At 32.9% G+C, this 23,350-nt stretch overlaps 1 protein-coding gene across 12 annotated transcripts; it reads right to left on the bottom strand.

Moving 5' to 3' along the window:
- Positions 1-8,693: 8,693 nt before the first annotated feature.
- Positions 8,694-15,130, bottom strand: LOC142617541 (uncharacterized). Of its 12 annotated transcripts, none has more exons than XM_075790439.1 (3): positions 13,328-15,130; positions 10,951-11,143; positions 8,694-9,319 (listed from the first exon to the last, which is right to left on the bottom strand). In XM_075790439.1, exon 1 carries the CDS (start codon positions 15,100-15,102, stop codon positions 13,735-13,737), a length of 1,368 nt encoding a protein of 455 aa, XP_075646554.1. In that variant the 5' UTR covers positions 15,103-15,130; the 3' UTR covers positions 8,694-9,319; positions 10,951-11,143; positions 13,328-13,734. The 12 variants fall into 12 exon arrangements, with proteins under 12 accessions (XP_075646554.1, XP_075646555.1, XP_075646561.1 ...); XM_075790440.1 differs by having other exon boundaries at positions 8,694-9,211; XM_075790446.1 differs by having other exon boundaries at positions 10,951-11,041.
- Positions 15,131-23,350: the final 8,220 nt, after the last annotated feature.

The following is a 23,350-nucleotide window of genomic DNA, read 5'->3' as shown; positions in this document are numbered from 1 at the left end:
ATGATGGAAGAAATAACTTAAAGATTTTAGAGACTACTTTGATAGAAAAGAAAGATAGTAGTACTATAAGAATAATACAAGGAAAAGATAGCATAGAAAGATAAGAGACGAAAGATGGCCTAATAAGAGAAAGAACAACATGTACGGAAAATATAGGAAAGAATCTTATAGACGAAAGAAGTGCTATAGAAACAATACAAGAAAGAGATGACATAGAAAGACAAAAGAGTATAATAAGAGAAAGAGAAGTAAAAGAAATGATGGAAAGAATAGAAAGGCAAAACAACAAAGATAGTTCTATACAAACTATACGTAAAAATATGAACATAGATAAATGTTGAAAAATATGGTTTTGTATCTCACACAAAACACAGTGGAAGCAACAAACATGGATCTATTTCATTCATGATTGATAACATGCACAATGTAAATTTCAGAATTTAAGAACAAGATAGCGTACCTTAGTGCGGTGAAATTGAAAACAAAATATTAGAAGTACTTGAAAACACTTTTAATCTTCACTCCAATTCCACTTTACACCCAAGAAGTGTGGTATTTCAATCAGTTTCCAAAGGAGAATAACCGAGTGGCTTCACTCACACATATATACCATTTCACAAATGATGTATCTTTTTTTTTTAATAAAAAATTATGTATGTTTCTCCCTTTATAACTAACTAATTATCTAATTGGGTTGGCCTATTGGGCCTTTCCAATTGAGCTTTAGTGTGTGGCTTGGAGTGGGACCAAAAGGGACCAATAAGACACTAGCTCCAATGGGTCTTGGATTTTTCTGTCAACTCTTGACAAGTCTAAAGTTACCATTAATTATATTTAATACCACTATATAAATAAAATTGCACTCTAGGCCTTATTAATAAATTATATCCCAAGACTCTAATAATATCATTTGACCCCTCCATGAAATATCCATAGTGAACAAAGTTATAACAAACTGTCACTTTGTAAACAACTATTTTATTCTTGAGTACCCGGTTTAATCTTTTAGTTATTCACATTTATTGAAATCCAATTTCAATAAATATAAGCTCTAGTAACTCCTTACTAAAGTGGGCACCCTGAATAACCAGTTCCCATTAAACTTATCTCAAGGGAATACTTCGTGTCTCTATAAAAAGAGATTATGGATTCCACATTGAGAATATGTCTTCCCTCAACACTTCATGTGGTTGCCCAACATACTGAGGTTTTGATTGTGAATATTAGATCTCACTCCTGATATATCAAAGTATCCTACATTTCATGATCGGGTTCACTACCTTCTCAGGATTAAGAGTCTATGAAATTAGAAGTCGTGAGATTAATTATTCAGGTGACAGTTGTTGATTGCATAATTAATCTCATAGTGGTCTAGTTCAATATGTCTTAACTCTTAAGACACATCAACTAGAAGTTTCTACTTCCATGATCAAGACAAATCATCTTAGTTGATGTGTTATAGTCTTCACAGATGAAACGTCCAATTTCATCACCGACTATGAACTACATTTTGAGTTTACAAGGAACTTGTGATTTACATCTTCTGTGACTAAATCACATACAATGCATCTCATGGACTATGATAATGTCTCATTAGTTCATTTATAAATAGTCTCATATAATTAAACAATTTAATTATTTATGACATGCCAATAAATTGGATTTTTAGGGCATAAACCCCAACAATAAAGACATAGAAAAGGACATAATAAGGAAAGAGAAAGAAAATGATGGTTTGGTAAACTTAGTCAACAAAGAAGGAAAAGATAATTCCAAAAAGAGTAATAGTTTCAAAGAAGAATTAATGAAAGACTAAAATTAATTGAAAGAACTATGGCCTATACCCGAGACAATAGTTTATTAGAATTAGCTAAAAAGATAGACATTTTGAATTCACCTATAGAGAAAAAAGAGATAGTAAAAGACATAATAGTTTTAGAGGTTATTGAGTTATCAGATAATGAGAAACCTGACAGACATACTAGAAATATTATTTGTCATAACTATAAAGAATATGAGCATACTAAAAAACAATGTGACAGACATAATAAAAATGTAAGACATATAAGTAAATTAGACTTTGAAAAAGACATAATAAATGAATTAATGGAAATATTTAATGTTAAGCAAAAAGAGATAGACCAAGTAAAGAAAAAGGAAGAATTAAAATCAGCCAACCCACTCAAAATTAATAAAAGAAAAAGGGAACAAAAAGACATAATAATGAAATTAATAGATAATCTACATAATCATTTAAAAGATAAGAAAGACTATTTACTAAGCTTAAAAGATTCTATAGATATACCTATTGCCTGTTTTAAGTGTAGGAAATATGGACACCACGTTACATATCTACCCAGGAGAGAGAACAAAAGTAATATGGAAGCATAAAGAATGATAAAATAGATGATAAAGAATAAAATAGCAAAATAGATTTATTCAAAATAAGGTTAAAACGGAATATGGAATATGAAAATAGAAGCTAGTAAAATCTTACTTGAATAAAAACTTCTGACTTTGATTAAAACTAAAAACTTCTGTCTTTGATAAAAGCTTGAAAATAAAATACTGTCTGAAGAGTTACAAGATTACAAAATAAAATCTGTCTGAAGGGAAGGGTTACAAGATTACAAGAGGGAAGGTTTACAAAAGTCTTTCCAAGGGAGAGATTGGGCTTAAACTTCTTGAAACATTTTGGAACTTCAAAATCCTGTGAAACTTGAAGCCTGTCTTCTGTCTTTAGAGTCCGTCTCTTTTATAGATGAAGAGAACCATGGTAAGCCTGTCTTCTGTCGATAGAAGCTTATCATTACTACTATTGATGAACAGTAGTCTGTCTGAGAATCTATCAGGTCTCTTTTTCTTTTTACGCATGCTAGTAAGCAGTAGTACATGTGTCTATAGTTGTCATAATTTCTGTCTGGTTTATCTCTGTTTGTCTGTCTAGGAATCTGTCAGGGAACTATTCACGCATGCAAATGAATAGTGATCTGTCAAGATTTTGTTGTTCTATCATATGTCATAGGGGTCTTGAGAGTCTTGGAATGCTTCTAGATGAGTCTTGTAATTTGGAGAGGAGGATTCCATTATTGTGTCATTTTCATCATTTGAAATCTGTGATGCAGCTTCAAGCAGTTGTTTTTTTAAGTTGTCTTTTGTCTGAGACAGAGGCAAGTTGGCATTGAACTTGACTTTTTTCTAGAAGAAAATGAGAACTTTTTGTCTTGAAAAGAGAGGATTTTTTCTGTAATTCCTGGCAGATATGATCAAAATTAAACTTATTCCACCATTTTAATGTAAACTTTCTGGTAAGCATAGGAAAAGGATACTGGGGATGTTTTTCTATCTTATATTCCCATATGATAATCCAAGGAAGATCTGGAAACCTGTAAAAGATGTGGAAAATGCTTTAGATGAGGAATGCCTGGTTCTTTCTTGAAAGTCTCATAGGCTTGTAGGAGATTAGAAGGGAGAATTCTAGCTTTAGGACCATAAGAATTCCACCAGTCAATGAACCATCTTGGTATCATTATGTCTTTCTTTCTATACATATCAAAACGGAGAAATCAAGTATGTCTGTAAATATTATTTTGGAGTAGAAGGAACCTATCCCAGGCTTCCATATAGTCATAGTAATTATAAAACTAAGGTTCAAATAGTATGGAAAAGTTCTTAGTAATCCAAGGTTGTGCTTTCCACTGAGAGGGGGTGAGGATCTGTTTTAAGACTACTTGAGAGTAGCCAATTCTTTTTGAGTCTTGGGAGCAGGGCATATGTGTACTAGTATTGAGTCTGTATCAACTAAAATATGCTCAAAATTTTTGGGTCTTTAAGGTTTCTGTCTTAGGATGTTCCCATCCCGAGGGTATAAGCTGTGTCGAATCACTATTCACCTATGACAGATTACTACTCACCAGCACGCATGAATAGCTTCCAGACAAGTCCAAGACAGTCCAGACAGACAGACAGATATTCATAAGTCATCCAAGATAGTCCAAGACAGTCCAGACAGATATTCATAAGTCACTACTGTTTACTAGCATGCGTAAAAAGAGACCTGATAGATTCCCAGACAGACTACTGCTCACCAATGGTAATTTCTGTGGTCTTTAGTGATCTTTCTTTTCCCAAAGAGCCTTCTTGCTGAAGGTCTTGGTCCATAGATAGCTATCCTTTTGGTGTAGCCGTATAGATGGAAGTCATGATCTAACTCTTTTTGTACATCATAAATCTTATTACTCATGAAATTAGACCATTCTTGTGCCAGATCATGTGGATCATCAAGTGATAGGTAAGTCTCCCCTGTGTACCAGTAAAAATTAGGGCTGCAACTGAAATCACTTGAGGACCAAAATGTGTACTGGCCGAGCTTCCATGTAGTAACTATGTAAATTGAATCATGGTATGATCTCAATCACATCTAGAACCCCAATATAATTGCCCCTTAATCGGAACGGACATCATCATCATGTCCTATACTCATTGACTTGGTATATTTTCCTTCATTTTCACTTTCTACTATATGTATACCAAATTAATCGTTTTAAACCATCATACATTTTCAATTTTTTCTCTTTATCCGTATAATAGAGTTTCATTTCTACGTCCCCACTAGCAGTGCAATAACATGTCAATTATTCCAAAGACTCTTTTATTGACCGTTATAAATAAAGTCATTCAAGGGCACAAGCTAGTCAACTTCTTTGGGTTTGGGGGTAGGTGAGGACAGGGGGCAAACTACAATTTCAATGAAATTATCACTCATTTTTCATATTCTAAAAATCCTTAAGGGCCATCCTTGATATTTTCAAACTTTCTCTTTTTTCTCACATAAAAAAATTAATAAAATATTTCTGCAAATTACAGCTTACAGACAGTGAATCACAGTGATACAACAAAAACCGAGCCCTTCAAAAAATAAGCCCTTTGAGTCTTCAAATTTACAATATGACCACTACGCCGTGATCGTTTGTCTGATTAAGAACGATGGCAGTTCTGTGATTTTGACCAACCTGAGGGTTCTTATAGTGGTACGGGAACTCGTGAGGTTAGTTATGTAAAATTCTATCGTCATTGAACCAACAGCAGTCTTTTATATCGCCGCGCCGCCGGCAAAGAAGCTTACAGAACTTCTTTTAATGAATTAAATGACTATTATACCCTTACGAGTAAAAGTTAAAATTGATAACTTTGGATCAAAGATATGGCCCCCATTTCATATTTGATATTTACTACCAGCTCCCTACACGTGATGCTTGTTGAAAATTGCAATAGAAAATAGTTTATAGGGTAATTACACATAACCCACCTGTAGTTTAGGCGAAAATTACTTTGCCTATTCGTGGTTTAAAAAGTATCATTTAATCCACTTGTGGTATGTTCCGTTTGTTTTTCGTAACCCACCTCTGTTAAAATTAAAAGTAAATAGGTATTTTTGCTCAAATTTTATGTCTCTCTCATTCCAAAACAAGAAATAGCGCAAAAATACAAGAGAAAGAAGATCAAAAAGGGAGGATTTGTGAAAATTAATAGCTATGGCAAAACTTTCAAAATCACAACCCAAACTTCTCCCAATTCTCATCTTCCTGTCCTTGTTCTCACTCCACCACTCCTCCGCCGCCACATTATCCATTGGCGTCAACTATGGAATAGCAGCCAACATCCTTTGCTCACAAGCTTTCAAATATTACCACTCTCCATTTCAAAACCATTCTCCTCGACTCGCCTGATTTCAACTCAATGACGACGAGTAGTACTCCGATACAAAAGCTGGACCAAGTCGACGTGAGACAGTTTGATTTGGCGGCGATATTTTACTCGTCAGGGACCACCGGAACAGTCAAAGGAGTGATGGTGACTCACCGATCCAACTCTCCTCTTCTTCCTCTTACTTCTTCCTTCACAAAAACACATTCTAGAAAAACCCAGAAGCTCAAACTTGCTTCTTTGTCCAAAACACCACCAAAGAAATGAAAATGAAAGCGAAGGGAATTTTGGTAATTTTGGCACTGGTGGTGCTGGCAGTGGCGGTGGAGTCTGACCCAGACACGGTGACTAAGGTGAAGACGATGCGTGGCAAGAAGGTGTGTACCAAATGTTGGGAGTGTAATTAGTGGTCATAGTTTTGCTGTAACAAGACAATCACTGATTACTTCCAAGTGTATCAATTTGAGGAATGGTTTTCCAAGAGGAACTCGCTTGTGGCTCATGCTGTTGGGTTCTGGGACTACCAGTCGTTCATTCTTGCTACTGCGTAGTACAAGCCACTTGGGTTTGGGACCACTGGTAACAAGACTAGGAAGATGAAGGAGGTCGCTGCTTTTCTTGGCCATGTGTGATGGGGTTTTGAGATTTGTTGTGTTTTGCTTGTTGGGTGTTTCTATTTTGTGGGTGTGTGTGTATCTTTTGATTAGTTGTAGGAAAATGTGTTTAGTTGACTAGATTGAAATTTTAAAATGGGTTTTATTTTCACAAAACCCTCCTTTTTTTTAATATTTTTTTTTAATCTTCTTTCTCTTGTATTTTTGCGCTATTTTTTGTTTTGGGAGGAGAAAGACATAAAATTTGAGCAACAATACCTATTTACCCCTGATTTTAATAGAGGTGGGTTACGTAAAACAAACGAAATATACCACAAGTGGGTTAAATGATACTTTTTGAACCACGGCTAGACAAAGTGATTTTTGCCCAAACCACAGGTAGGTTATGTGTAATTACCCCTAGTTTATATATATATATATATATATATATATATATATATATATATATATATATATTAAGGGGTGGCTGGTTACCATGGTCCATCAATTATCAAAAAAAGAAAAAAAAATGATTCATCAATGAATGGTATGCATCCAATTTGTTTTTTTTTATTATTAAATCTTTTTGTCTCCACTAAGAACTTTAAGATTGACTCAATTTAATACCAAAAAAAAAAAAAAAATCTATTATTAATATTTTTATGATTTAATTGTTACAATAAATTGAGAAAATGAATTTCAATCCTAATTTTTTTTTTACTTTTAATGACAATGTCATTAAATTACAAAAATTATAATAAAATATATTAGTCTTGTGAGCTAATAATATAAGGAAATTAACATCAGATAAACAAAATTCATATGATTATATTTTATTAAAGAATGTTAAGCCAATTGAGTAAGTATTAGGAGTTCTTTTTATTTTCTCGAGAGAGAGAGCCGTTGTTTTGAAATCGTTGTTCCTAAGAACAATAATTAATAAATAAATTGAATTTCATTACATTCAACATATCATATAAATTATCAAAATTCAAATAAATTAGAATTTACCTAAAATTAGAGAATATTGGAGAGATGCTACCTTGATGATGTTTTAATGTAATCTTGTAACATAAGAGTAATTTACCGTCAATTCATGAGTTTTTTTTAGATGGTAGAGTTGAGAAGTGGACTATGTCACTGTCTTGAGATAATACATATTGTCCATAGGTTTTCCATGGTAGTAAACCCTACATAGCTTGTAAGATATAAAGCTCTTAGATAGTACTTTCTCATTACCCAAAAATAGTGTAGTAGGGATATAATAATAATAATAATAATAATAATAATAATAATAATAATAATAATAATAATAGGTGAAGTTTAGAGAAACTCAAATTAGAATTCCAAATTAGAGTTTCAATTTTGCGCATTGCGTTCTAAATTGTTTATTCTTAAAAAGTTTTATTTCTTAATTTTAAAATCAAATGTGAGACCACATCATAAATATTTATCCAAGTAAGTTATTAAATACAAAAACCAAGGAGTCTAGAATAAATGAATTGTAAAAATAAAATAAATAAATAAAAGTGCTTCACTATAATTTTTTTTTTAAATTGACAATTTGCATTTTATACCTAATAATATCCTTACAAATTTTTTTAAAGAGTTGACAAAATATAAAAATGACTATCAATAATATGTAAATTATATATTTTAGAATTATATTATGCATCTTATTGTATATCTTTAAATGTATCTATACATATGCATGAGGTTACAAGCTAGTAATATATGATAGGGTATGAGAATCTAATAATATATAATAGGGATATGAGAATAAATTCATACAAACTAATTTTTTTTTTTTTTATCATCTTGTTTTTCTTCTCAATTAAACAAATTAGTTTTATATTCTTTCATTTTTCCTTCCTTCCAACCAAACACGCATAGTGGAATAATAAAATCTCTTCTATCTCCCACTTTTCTATCCCCACCATTTTCTATCTCCCACTTTTCCATCACTTCAACCAAATGAAGCCTTAGATTTGAATTGACCAAATCTAAGCAAACTAAGGATACCAACATAGGACCCTTCCACAATTAAAGATCGCAAAAGCCCGACATTATTGAAGTTCTTTGTAATTTTTTATGAGCCTAGATCATCCTAGAATATATCTAATGTAACTTACCACAAATCCACATAACATACACTCAACTAGTTCAATTCAATATCCAATCAAATTGGAGTATCACAATCTCTCCTACTTAAATTCATGAGGTTCTCGTCAGATGTTGTTGGGCAATGTCCCCAAGACTAAATGGGATTATCAAATTGGCAAACTGATACAATCAATCCAGGGTAGGACTAGAAGCTAGTGAACTATGTCATCGTCATTAAGAAATTGAAACAAAGCAAATATTTATAACCATTGTCAGATTTAATAACACAAATTAAAGGATCAAATAAGGTTTTAATTTCCATATATAATGATTTTAAAATAGAATACAACTCTAATCCTCCATATGGTAAAGGTAAGTGACTCTTGATAAATCATCAATAAAAATGATAAAATACATAAACGCCAAATATTGGACCTTAAATGTCAGAATGAACTAGGTGAAGAACTATAACATGACTCGCATCCTCATGTCCAGGCACAAAATGGTGCTTAACTCAACAGAAAAGCTTTACACTACAAGAACACAGCTTGATGGCATGATGAAACTAGCAACTTCAAGATCTGAAGAAAGAAACTGATCAAGGCAATAATGGTGTTGAAATTCTTATAGTGCCCGAATAATCATGTTATGCTTATGCAGCCAACCCTGCACCCTTAAAACCTTCCCTCCTTTCAGGCTGCTTGGCAAGATAATTATAGTTGAAGAAAGGTGACTGAGGTATGTATTCCATCAGCATGAGATTGAAGAGTCCATTCAAGACTAGTCTTCATTGGGGCATCTAATACTTGCTAAAAAATGGAAGAAGCAAAACACACAAACACAAGGGTATTAAATGGATTAAATATGGGGCAAGTGGAAGAAGCCTCCTATCAAATACGCATACCCTCTTAATAGGCCTACTAACAAAAAAAAAAAAATAGGAAGAGTTATAGAAAGGAAACTTCTGCAATCTTAATTAATTGAACTTATAACTGGGAAAAGAGTCAGATTTAATCCCCAAGGAACTTTCAAAACAGAGCTCACAAAGAAGCATCATTAACATTGTGCATATGAAAGAGAGGGAACAGTCCAAGTCAAACAGTGTCATCAAGTAGGCAGCATCAGCAACAAATATATATATATATATATATATATATATATATATATATATATATATATATCTCTCTCTCTCTCTCTCTCTCTCTCTGTGTGATGGTAATAGCTTTAGGATATAACCCTGAATAGAGAAGATGCATCAAGTTGCAGGATCCACAAACCAAAAGAACTAATTCTACATAAAATTCCATTTTATAGATTACGAATTATCTGAGCTTCAATTTTATAGTTTGAACTTTGGAGTCGTGATTTGTACAAGGTACTTCGATGACAAATAGAGCCAAATGTAACAATGGTGTAATCAAAACTTTAAAGACTAAAGTGACAACTGAAATTCGAGGACAAAATTGAATCTTTACACAAATTTTTTTTAATTTTTTTATTTAAGGACAAAATTGAATCTTCACACACAATTCAAGGAGGAAAACAATTTGTCCTAATTTATAATTTTATATAGATAATTATTGATTATAACCCTTCATTTTAAATCTTCAAATCTGAATCCTTTTTTTACAATATAGAGTTCTATAGGCACTGTCACTAAAACTAACACAAGTGTCGGGTACCTAATTTTAATGAATCCCCTGCGAGTCTTTCAACCCATTGAAGTGAGAGAGACAAAGAATCTTAATTTCCAATTCTAATGGTCCAGTTCAAACCAACAGGGTTTGATCTGCACTGCAACTGGCTTATATTTGAGACCTCAATGTCCACTATAGTTTTCAAGTTGCAAGTGAACAAAAGCCAGTACATGGTTTATTTAGAACATAAAACCAATTAAAGCATCCTTCCAGAACTTTGGTCCCCTGGTAATAAGACATCAGGCGTGAACATTTGGCAAGCATTTTCTATTCTAGTTTTCATTGGTTTCTGCCTGTCATAACAAGCTACCTTGCTATTCACATCAGCTGTCAAAAATCAGAAATGACTCAAACAGAAGCGAGTGAATAATCAAATGAGCTATAGGACTCCATGCAAGGTAGTCAAAGGCGAAAGGTGACCTTAAGGCGCCAAGGCCTTGTATCGCAGGCTTGAGGCGACAAAATGGCGCTAGCCCAAGTAAAGCAAGGCACCAAATTCTTAATATATTTATTATACGTATACAACTTAAATCATATGTACTTAGTGTATTATAATACTATAATGAAGTGTTTTTCAGTGTGAAGCATGAAGAAATTAGGTCTATAAAATTATTTCAAAATAGGATTAGCATGGTTTAGGCTCTATTAGTTAATTCTAACGATACGTTTTACTACAAGCTTCTATATAACAATAAGTTTTACAAAACAAATTTGTAAATTAATTTAACAAACAATAGGTTTTATAACATGCCTTAAGAAATTAATAATCTAAAATAGGTTTCACAACAAACTTCTATTAAAAAAAATTAAAAATTAAAAAAATAATAATAATAAAAACTTGAGGCTCTTGCCTTAGCGCCTTTTTCATGGCTTATGCGTATGCAGTCAAAACCCTGCAGCCTCAAAGCTTTCTTTCTTCTTCCAAACTGCTTGGCAAGATAACTATATTGAAGAAGGGTAATAAGGTACAGAAAATTCCATCAGCATGAATGCATGACATTGTAATCCTCCCTTTTAAACCATTCTTCAATCTGACATCTAATACTAGCAATAAAGAAACAAAAACGAGTAAGAAACACACACAAACATTAAGTAACTAAATGGAGGAAATATATGTCAGTGGAAAATCCTGAAGCCTCTTAACAAACACAGATACCCTCTTAATAGACCTACCAAGAAATCTAGAGGACCTATGGAAAGGAAACTTGTGCAATCCTAAATTATTCAAAATCACCACTTTCCAATCACCCTCATAAAACCTTCAACGACAACAATAACAACACACATAACAATCCAACATTCCCACCTTGTAAACAATAACTGTTACACAATTTAATTCTTATCAACATCAAATTCAGTATGCTACTAAAAATTTTCCAATGACCACATTTCTTTTGATTCCATGTCAACAACAACAACTCATATCCATTTCAAAAAAACAAAAATCCCATCTGAGAAATCAACATAAAAAGGCATTTCAGTTCCAAAAACACCCAAACAAATTTTATTTTTCAAATTTTAAAAACATTTTTGTGTCTACCAAGAACCTTTCTTAATGCCAGCAAGAGCACCTTCGGAAGCGAGTTCACGAAACCCGATACAAGACATATGGAAGAACTGGTACACACCACGAGATCTGTCTAGTCATTCATTAGCAATAAGTACAAGGTCAAGAATTTGTCAAGTCCTCACAAAAGCATTCTGTGAAGCTAAAATTATATCTTCCATGACCGCGCGATGTCGGGTGGCTAAGACCTTAGCAATGATTTTATAAACTCCCCCCACCCCCCCAACAAGACTAATGGGGCGAAAATCCTTGACTTCAATTGCTACATTTTTTTTAGGACGAGAGTGATGAATGTTGTATTCAAACTTTTCTCAAAACTAATCTTAAGCAAAAAAATGATGAAACACAACCATAAGATCAGGTTTGAGAATATCCCAGCAAGCTTGGAAGAAAGCCATTGGATAGCCATCTAGTCCAAACGATTTATCACCATTAAAATTCTGTATGACATCAAAAATTTCTGCCCCTTCAAAGGGTCTATCTAACCATTCCACACTATTGTCGGATATCATTGGAAATACCAAGACTACTGGAAATGGTCGATCAACTTGCTGCTCAGAGTATAAATTCATGAAGAATTAGGTAATACAATCAGCAATCATACTTTGATTAGAAGACAAGCTGCCATCAACCATAAGGCTCTCAATATCATTATATCTTCTATTGGAATTAGCCATCATGTGAAAAAATTTGATATTGGCGTCCCCCTCCCTCAAGTGCTGCACCCTAGACTTCTATCTCCAACTAATCTCTTCTAAAAGTGTGAGCTTTTCAATATTGGTACGAAGATTAACTTGTTCTAAATTTTCCTCAGCTGTTAAAGGATGAGTCCCCTCTCTAACATCCAAATCATTCAATTTGTTCCAGAGTTGCTGTTTCTTAAAAGTGATCTAATAGGCCTTCTGTCCTTTGAGCTTAAATTATGTCACATGACTTTTTTTTGTGTTTCGAAAGCTAAACCAAGGGGAAAAGAATGGCTTGTAATTCTACATGAAAGCAACTCTTAAAAAGATCATGAAACATTGTCATTGTGATCACTAACATAATAGCAAATGTGGAAAAGTAAAAGATATCTAATTACTAAAAGTCAGTGATTCTTCTTGGAGAAAAGGCTCAATTTGGTTAGGACGATGCTGAATTGTTCCTAAGGCACTACTGACCCTTACTTTTTGAACAAAGGTAAATGCAATAGATTAAAGGCACACCTTTGGTCAGGTGCAAACTCTTCACCCCAATTGTAAAATCAGGCTGTTAAGTGAGAGAATGCACACAGATATACTAATAATAATCTACATCAGGTATGGATGACTCAAAATACAGAGTGCTAACTAGTGACTACAAATCAAAGAAATTAAAATCTAGTTAAAGATTAAGAGCGATGTGTACAAAGGGTTCGAATCACAGAACAATAAGGTAAATTTTGACCCAAAGTTTAATTGCATCATTGCTCCAGACACCATAAATAGAAACTTATGCCATCATGACCCTCCCCTCTCTCCTTCCACATATAAACATAATACCTATTGAGCTTCAAATTTATCTCTAACTGGAAGCACAAAGACATAATTAACCATATCTTAATGCACATTGCTCAGAACAAAGATGTAATATGGCCTACATTCATTAAAAATTTTAAATGCGATGTGAGGAAACTTTGTTACCTGAAAAACACTCTGGAAAATCAGCGTTCCTTCCATATCCTTCAAATAATCAACCTCAGTGTGCAAAGTGACCATAATTTTCTTCCTCCTAAAGGCACAGCAAACACTGGTAACTCCAGCTTATTCTGAAGAGAAGTATATATCAATCAGCCCCTGACAAGAGGTGCCATTCTGGTTTAACAACTACAATATATTCATCCAATCAAACCAGAATTCTTAACATTCAAAAAACATTTGGACCCAGGTTACGGGGCAAGGTCCCTCTAAGGATTTTGAGTACCTAAGTACCTTTCAGGAGAACTCATAAAAGATAGCTTATATCCCCAGACCGTTCTTTAGAGAATGCTTTAATTTTGAACATGATCTTGGAAAATGATGTTCCTCTAACTTCCATAAACCATTTGGCCTCAAATCTTCCTTATGGAATCCATGTATGCTCCTGAAATAACCATTCTCAGTCTCGTGAGAAAAGAATTCTCACAATCACTAATGAAAGACATGGTAGGTGACATTGTCGCAACTACAACAAAATTCTCTCCATTTCCTACATCTATTTCATACAGCTCATGAAAAACTTCACGAAATTCATTTATCAGTTTCTCGTAGAATGATCTGTTTGGAGGAATGACATTTATAGCAAGAATCCCAAAATCACATAGGATTGACTTAGCAGCCAAAAGAACTTGCTTCCTAACAAATTCCAATGGTGGAGCACTGGTACCATTTTTAGCATCACTAGAATCCAAATCAACCATAATGGCATCAAATTTGTTATTGACATCATTGCCATCATACAAGTAACTACCATTCTCTCCCTCATGAACACCATTTGAATGATATGCAAATTTCTCTATAACATCTATTGCATCGCCAACAATTACCCGAATAGACTCATTACCTAGCAAACCAAAATACTGCCTTGCAACCCTCAAAACCTCCTTGTCAGCCTCAACGCCAACAACCTCAAAACCCAATTGGGCTCTTAGAAAAGTAAGCAAAGCCCCTCCTCCAACACCAACACACAAAGCTTTTGGCTTAAACCCACCTTGAATCCGTTCCTCAATACAACGACCAACCAAAGAAAGACTTGCCACCATTGGCACCAAGTAAGGATGCACCAAAACCTGAATATCAGGCCTGAACTCAACTTCCCCAATCCCCATACAATCAGAACCAAAACCTACCTCAGGAACAACACGTATCTCCGTTTGAATCAAATTTGGCATCCTCTTGAACCTCAATCGCCTCCGAAACTCCCTCCCTTCACTCTCAATTTCCACATCCTCAACCAACATTTCACCAGCAAAAGACCCAACACACTGCTCTAAAACTACCCCACAAATCACATTATCTTCGTATCTCAAAATGGGTATCTCAGGAATTCCATGTTTGAACAAAGACTTAGGAGATAACGCAAGGAACAGAGGTTTCAAGCTCACCTCGAGGCTGTTGAAATCGTTGTTGATCGAACGGCGGTAAATTGATGGTGAAGAATGAGCGTTGATGGGTTGGTTTCCGATGAGGATTAGGCGAGAAATTCCGGGAGAGCTTAGGAGGAGCTGGAGGTGGCCGGACTCGGTGGAGAAGGTCCAGTCAGAGTTACGGTGCTCGGGGGCGAACATGGCGGCGACTCGGGATGACTCAGTGGGTTGGATGGGTGAGTCGAGGACAGCGACTCGGAGGAGTGAGTTGGGATCATTTGATGGATGGGGAAAGGTGAAGGTGACGAAGCGAGATTGAGTTAATGTTTCGAAGGTGGTCGGGTCGAGTGCCATGGGAGTCTACTTTTTAAGGTTTACTGAAGGATATTTATATTTTTTTTTTTTGAGAAACTACTCAAGAATATTGATATATTAACTCTATACACATCATATGCAAGCAACTTTTCTTTTTCTTTTACTTTTTCTTTTTCTTTTTCTTTTTCTTTGTTGATGAGATAGCTTTCTACTTCAAAAATTTTTATTAAAAAAAAAAATCAGTGACCAAAAGAATAAATAGCTTTTTTTTTTTTTCGTGGAGAAAGAATAAATAGCTCAATAAACAAACAAATTGAAAGTTGACTAATGAAAAATTCAATTTAAAAATAAAATCTTACCCAAATGATGTACTATGTGTGTACATAATGACAGTACCATCCCTTAAATTTTGTGATGAATAATAAAGATAAAACATTTGGTAAACGAAGATCGAATGGTTTTATACCAACATTAGGAGGAAGTATTATTTTATGTAATGTTTGGAAGCGGTTGTCATTTTGTAAAACCACAAGGAAGGTTAGTGTAACACTCTTGTTTTATTATTAGTGGAGGATGCGAAGGAAACATGTGCCTTTTACAGAATATTATCCTAATTGTGTAAATTCAAAGGGAAGTTGTGTTTATAAGATGTACGAATTGTCCAGATTTGTAGAAAATTTGAATATCCAAAATTGCATATATTCAACGAGAAACTGTGTATGATAGTTGTACATATTGTTTGGATTTGCAGAAAATTTGAATATCTAAAATTGTGTAAATTCAACGGAAAATTATGTAAATTTTATGCACAAAATTTTCTGGATTTGCAAAAAAATTGAATTCTACAAATAAGTTGAATGTACAGAGATGCGTAAATCAAATGGGAAATGGTGTACATTAGATGTATGGATTGTCGGGCTTAGTAAAAAATTTGAATATTCAGAATTGCGTAAATTCCACTAGAAATTGTGTACATTATATGTACAGATTGCCTAGATATCCAAAATTGTAGATACGTTGAATGTACAGAATTGCGAAAATTAAATGGGCAATTATGTACATTAGATGTATGGATTGTCTAGATTTGCAAAAAATTTGAATATCTAGAATTACATTAATTCAATGGAGAATTGTATACACTAGATATATAGATTGTCTGGATTTGCAGAAAATTAGAATATCCAGAATCGTGTAAATTCAACAGTTAATTGTGTATATTATATGTAAGGATTGCCTGGATCTGCAGAAAATCTGAATTCTGCGGATACGTTGAATGTTTAGAATTGCATAAATCCGACGGGATATTGTGCACATTAGATTTACGGATTGTCTGGATTTGCAGAAAATGTAAATATCTGGAATTGCGTAAATTCAACGAGATAATGTGTACATTAGTGTACGGATTGTCCAGATTCGCAAAAAGTTTGAATTCTATGGACACATTGAATGTATAGAATTGCGTAAATTCAACGGGAAATTGTGTACATTAGATCTAGATTCGTAGGAAATGTAATATCTAAAATTGCATAAATTCAACGGGATATTGTGTACATTAGATGTACGGATTGTCTGTATTTGCAGAAAGTTTGAATTTTGCGGATACGTTGAATGTATAGAATCGCGTAAATTCAACGGGAAATTGTGTATGTAAGATGTATGGATTGTCTACATTTACTAAAAATTTGAATATTTAGAATTGTGTAAATTCAAAGGAAAATTGTGTACATTAACATTATACATATAGATTGTCTAGATTTGCAAAAAATTTGAATTCTTCAGATAGAATTGCGTAAATCCAAAGGGAAATTGTGTACATTAGATGTATGGATTGTTTGGATTTGCAGAGAATTTGAGTATCCAAAATTGTGTAAATTCAACAGAAAATACATTAGATGTACAGACTGTCTAGATTCGCAGGAAATGTAAATATCCAAAATTGCGTAAATCCAAAGGGAAATTGTGTACATTAGATGTATGGATTGTTTGGATTTGTAGAGAATTTGAGTATCCAAAATTGTGTAAATTCAACGGAAAATACATTAGATGTACGGATTGTCTAGATTCGCAAGAAATGTAAATATCCAGAATTGCGTAAATTCAACGGGATATTGTGTACATTAGATGTATGGATTGTCTGTATTTGCAGAAAGTTTGAATTCTGCGGATACGTTGAATGTATAGAATCATGTAAATTCAACGGGAAATTGTGTACGTAAGATGTATGGATTGTTTACATTTGCAGAAAATTTGAATATTCAGAATTGTGTAAATTCAAAGGAAAATTGTGTACATTATATATTTAGATTGTCTGGATTTGCAAAAAATTTGAATTCTTTGAATAGAAATGCATAATTCTTCGGATAGAATTGCATAAATCCAAAGGGAAATTGTGTACATCAGATGTATGGATTGTTTGGATTTGCAGAGAATTTGAGTATCCAAAATTGTGTAAATTCAATGGAAAATTGTGTACGTTATATGTAAGGATTGCCTGGATTTGCAGAAAATTTGAATTTTGCATATATGTTGAATGTATAGAATTATGTAAATCCAACGGTATATTGTGTATATTATACGTACGGGTTGTCTAGATTTGTAGAAAATGTAAATATCCAGAATTGCGCAAATTCAATGGGATATTGTGTACATTAGAAGTACTGATTGTTTGGATTTGCAAAAAATTTGAATTCTGCAGACACGTTGAACATATAGAATTACGTAAATCCAACGGGAAATTGTGTACATTAGATGTACGGATTGTCTGGATTTGCAAAAAATTTTAATATCCAGAATTTCATAAATTCTACTAAAAATTGTGTACATTAGATGTACGGAATGTTTGGATTTGTAGAAAATTTTAATTCTGTGGATACATTGAATATACAGAATTGTGAAATTCAACGGAAAATCGTGTACATTAGATATACAAATTTTCTAGATTCGTAGAAAATTTGAATTTTGCGGATATGTTGAATGTACAAAATTGTGTGAATTCAACAGGAAATTTTGTACATTACATGTATGGATTATCTATATTCACATAAAATGTAAATATCTAGAATTGCGTAAATTCAACGAGATATTATGTACATTAGATGTATGAATTGTTTGTATTTACAGAAAGTTTGAATTCTGCGGTTATGTTGAATATATAGAATTGCTTAAATTTAATTGGAAATTGTGTATATAAGATGTACGAATTGTCTAGATTTGCAGAAAATTTGAATAGCAAGAATTGTGTAAATTCAACAAGAAATTGTGTACATTAGATGCATGGATTGTCCAGAATTGCAAAAAATTTTAATATCCAAAATTGCATAAATTCAACTGAAAATTGTGTACATTAGATGTACGAAATGTTTGGATTTGCAGAATATTTGAATTCTGTAGATACATTCAATATACAGAATTGCAAAAATTCAACGGGAAATCGTGTACATTAGATATACGAATTTTCTAGATTCGCAGAAAATTTGAATTCTGCAGGTATGTTGAATGTATAGAATTGCATAAATTCAACGGAAAATTGTGTACATTAGATGTACGGATTGTCTAGATTTGCAGAAAATATAAATATCTAAATTGCGTAAATTCAATGGGATCTTGTGTACATTAGAAGTACAGATTGTTTGGCTTTGCAAAACGTTTGAATTTTGCGGACACTTTGAACGTATAGAATTGCGTAAATCCAATAGGAAATTGTGTACATTAGATGTACGAAATGTTTGGATTTGCAAATAATTGAATTTTGCGGATATGTTGTATATACAGAATTGCGAAAATTGAACAGGAAATCATGTACATTAGATATACGAAATTTCTGGATTCGCAGAAAATTTGAATTCTGCGGATATGTTGAATGTACAAAATTGCATAAATTCAATGGGAAATTGTGTGCATTAGATGTACGGATTGTCTAGATTTGCAGAAAATGTAAATATCCAGAATTGCGTAAATTCAATGGGATATTGTGTACTTTAGATGTAAAGATTGTCTTTATTTGTAGAAAGTTTGAATTCTGCGGTTACGTTAAATGTATAGAATTGCTTAATTTCAACTGGAAATTGTGATATAAGATGTATAGATTGTCTGGATTTGTAGAAAATTTGAATATCAAGAATTGCGTAAATTCAACGGGATATTGTGTACATTAGATGCATGGATTGTCTGGAATTGCAGAAAATGTAAATATTTAGAATTGCGTAAATTCAACGGGATATTGTGTACATTAGATGTACGAATTGTCTGGATTTGCAGAAATTTTGAATTTTGGAAAATACATGAATGTATAGAACCATGTAAATTCAACGGAAAATTGTGTATGTAAGATGTATGGATTGTCTAGATTTGCAAAAAATTTGAATATCCAGAATTGTGTAAATTCAACGGGAAATTGTGTACATTATATATATAAATTGTCTGGATTTGCAAAAAATTTGAATTTTGTGGATAGAATTTCGTAAATCCAAAGGGAAATTGTGTACATTAGATGTACGGCTTGTCTAGATTTGTAGAGAAATTGAGTATCCAAAATTGTGTAAATTCAACAGGAAATTGTGTACATTATATGTAAGGATTGCTTGTATTCGCAGAAAACCTGAATTCTGCGGATATGTTGAATGTACAGAATTGTGTAAGTCCAACAGGATATTGTGTACATTATACGTACGGATTGTTTGGATTTGCAGAAAAAGTAAATATCCGAAATTGCGTAAATTCAATGGGATATTATGTGCATTAGAAGTATAGATTGTCTGGATTTGCAAAAGGTTTGAATTCTACAGACACGTTGAACATATATGATGAGCATGAAATATATACAATAAGTACCCTTATATTTGCATATTTTACCTCATTTTTATGATTAATTTGTGACTAATTATAATCTATCTTTGTTTTGTAGGTTATAAAGGCTTTGCATGTTTACAAGAATTAGTGGAAGACAAGAAAAATAAAGAAGCAGAGCAAGTAAAGTGTAATTGACCATGCTGAAACGATAAGGTGGGGCCAATTGATTCAAGAAGCCAACTTGTAGAGAATTGTAATTTGCAAGGCTAGAAAGCGTGAAGTGTCAGATAAGGAAAAGTAAAGACAAGAAGTTTGCATGTTTGTGGGCTTTCTCTAGTCCAACAATTCCCTATAACTTCACCGACATACAAGAATCAAACAAGGAATTTCTATTGGGCCACTTCGGTTTTGGTCTTTGTAACAGAAAGCCTTAGGTCAGCCACGTGTGTTATGTGATTATAAATGAGCAAATTAACGCAATAGAAGGGAGGCTAGTCCGAATTGTATTAGGAGTGATTTCTCATATATAAGCCGCTAGGTTAGATTGTTTAAGAGTGGCGGCTAGGACTGGAGCACAGGTAGCAGTACGTAGTTTCTTTTATGGCTTTTCTCTAGCACTGTGACTATTTCTTTCTCTATTTTATTTGTCTAGTTTAATGTTTAGTATTTTATTTTTGTGTTGTCTTTCAATTACTATGAGTAGCTAAATTTGTAATTAAGGTTGAGGATGAATCCCTGTTAAAGATTATCAGTAATATTTATGTGATTTGATTTTTCCCACAATAGTTGTTCTTTAATGATTTAAATTGTTCTTGCTTCATATCAATTGAATGAGATGAGATTCTAGATATGAATTCAATCATGTTTTTCTCATGATTTAGGATTTATCTTAATTAGTTGAATGCTTGGTTATTAATTCTTGATTATAAAATTGGATATCGCTTGTGATTTGTCTGTCAATGGATACAATTTATGATTTGATTTTTAGAATTGGATATATCTTGTGATTTGTTTGGCTACAGATACAATTGATGATTTGATTTTATACTTAAGAAGCGATTCAGAACATGCTTTGATTTTTAAAATAAGGATTTTAATGAGAATATTTTCCATGATAGCAAGATTGATTTCTAGATTATCATGTAGTGAGTTGGGAAAAATTAATGATCATAAATATATACTGATATGACTTATAAGGTGGATTCCAAAACCTTAATTCCTTTCCCTTGATTGTTTACATCTTTTTTATTGCTTTATTTCTTTTGCTTAGTTTAACTATTTGCTTAATTTGATTGTTTGCTTAGTTTATTTAATTTCAAAACAACCAATTTTTATTAAATTAGATTAGGATTAATTTGGTTAAGATTTAATTAATTTTTCTACATTCATTCAAGTCCCTGTGGGTTCGACCTCGTTCTTGTCAAACTATACTTCGGTACGGTTCGTACACTTGCGAGTATTTTAAAATTTCACAATAGTATAGAATTGCATAAATCTAATAGGAAAGTGTGTACGTTAGATGTACAGATTGTCTGGATTTGCAAAAAATTTCAATATCCTGAATTGCATAAATTCAACTTAAAATTGTGTATATTAGATGTATGGATTGTTTGGATTTGCAGAAAATTTGAATATTGTGGATACGTCGAAAATATAGAATTGCGAAAATTCAACGGGAAATCATGTACATTAGATACGTAGAAAATTTGAATTCTGCGGATATGTTGAATGTATAGAATTGTGTAAATTCAATAGGATAATGTGTACATTAGATGTACAGATTCTCTGGATTTGGAAAAGTTTGAATTATGTGGACACGTTGAATGTATAGAATTGCGTAAATCCAACAGGAAATTGTGGTCATTAGATGTATGGATTATTTGGATTTGCAAAAAAATTATAATATGCCAAATTGCATAAATTCAACGGAAAATTGTGTACATTATATGTACAGATTGTTTGGATTTGCAGAAAATTTGAATTTTGCGGATTCCTTGAATATACAGAATAGTGTAAATTCAACAAGAAATTGTGTACATTAGATGTATGAATTAAAGTTTGAATTCTGCGGATACGTTGAATGTACAGAATTTCATAAATTCAACTAGAAATTGTGTATATAAGATGTGTGGATTGTCTTGATTTGCAAAAAAATTGAATATCTAGAACTACATAAATTTAACAAGAAATTGCGTACGTTAGATGTACGGACTTTTTGGATTTGCAGAATTTTTTAATATTAGGAATTGAGTAAATTTAACGGGAAATTGTGTACATTATATATAAGTATTAGGGCATATTTTATGTAATTGGTTAATCCTTTGACAAAATGTACTTTACTTGTAATTGGGTAGATCGAGGATGGGTTTAGTACTTCAAGAAACAAGTGTTCAAGTTGAGTATTGAAGCCATGCAAGTCTAACCAAGAAACAAGTAAAGGAAGTGTGGTTCATTAAAGCTTGATAGAAGCTCGACAGAATCCTTCTATCGAGATTTAATGTTGAAGCTCGACACAAGCTGTGTCTATCGAGAATTACGAAACCAGACTTTTCAGATTTGATTACACGCATGTTGTAATATATTTGTGTAGGGTTTCTTTTCTCACTACCCTAAACATATATAAGGCTTATTTTAAAGGCCGTCACATTATGCACATGATATGCAAAGTGTATGCAAATAGAATACAAGCATATTATGACCTAGTTCATCACTATCTCTAGAGAAGCTACTACGCTTTTACACCAAGGGTTTTTTGACCAAGGAGCTTCCTAATCTTCATTATTGATGAATTGAAGAACTTTGTAGCCAACAATCTTCCTCAAGTTGGTGAGTGAGTCACGTACTAGGATTCGTGCAAAGGAGTTAGTCACGTATTGGGATCCGTGCAACATTGGTTAGTCACGTATTGGGATTTGTACATTGAACAAAGAGATTGCCGCTACAATACAAGTCCAATTGTGTATTGGGGTAAGGGTTCAATTGTAGGTTGGTATTTTGGAATAGGCCGTAGGGTTTGGTAAGATTCCTTATACTTGTAACCGCTTGTGATCCATAATAGTGAATTCGCGGGAGTGGTGACCTTAAATTCACCTGGTGGGGTTTTGCCTCAGTGGTTTTCCCATTCGTAAACAAATCACCTGTGTCAAATTTATTTTCCACTGCATTTAGTAATTTGGTGATTTGTTTGTGCTACCACGTCATTCCACATAATTTGACTAATTAATTTACTTGGGAAATAAATTAATTTGCAAATGGTCAATTCATTTGAACCCAACAATAAGAATTTTTTGAATTTGTAAAAAATCTAAATTCTGCGGATACATTAAACGTACAGAATTTCGTAAATAAAACAAGAAATTATGTACATTATATGTACGGATAGTCCAGATTAGCAGAAATTTTAATATCTAGAATTGCATAAATTCAACAGGAAATTGAGTACATTAGATGCATGGATTTTCTGGATTTACAGAAAATGTAATATTCAGAATTGCGTAAA

This window comes from Castanea sativa, chromosome 11 (assembly GCF_040712315.1).
Source record: "Castanea sativa cultivar Marrone di Chiusa Pesio chromosome 11, ASM4071231v1".
In the NCBI taxonomy this organism is placed as follows: Eukaryota; Viridiplantae; Streptophyta; class Magnoliopsida; order Fagales; family Fagaceae; genus Castanea; species Castanea sativa.
The sequence above is the reverse complement of the archived record's forward strand: the minus strand, read 5'-3'. Positions and strand labels throughout refer to the sequence as shown.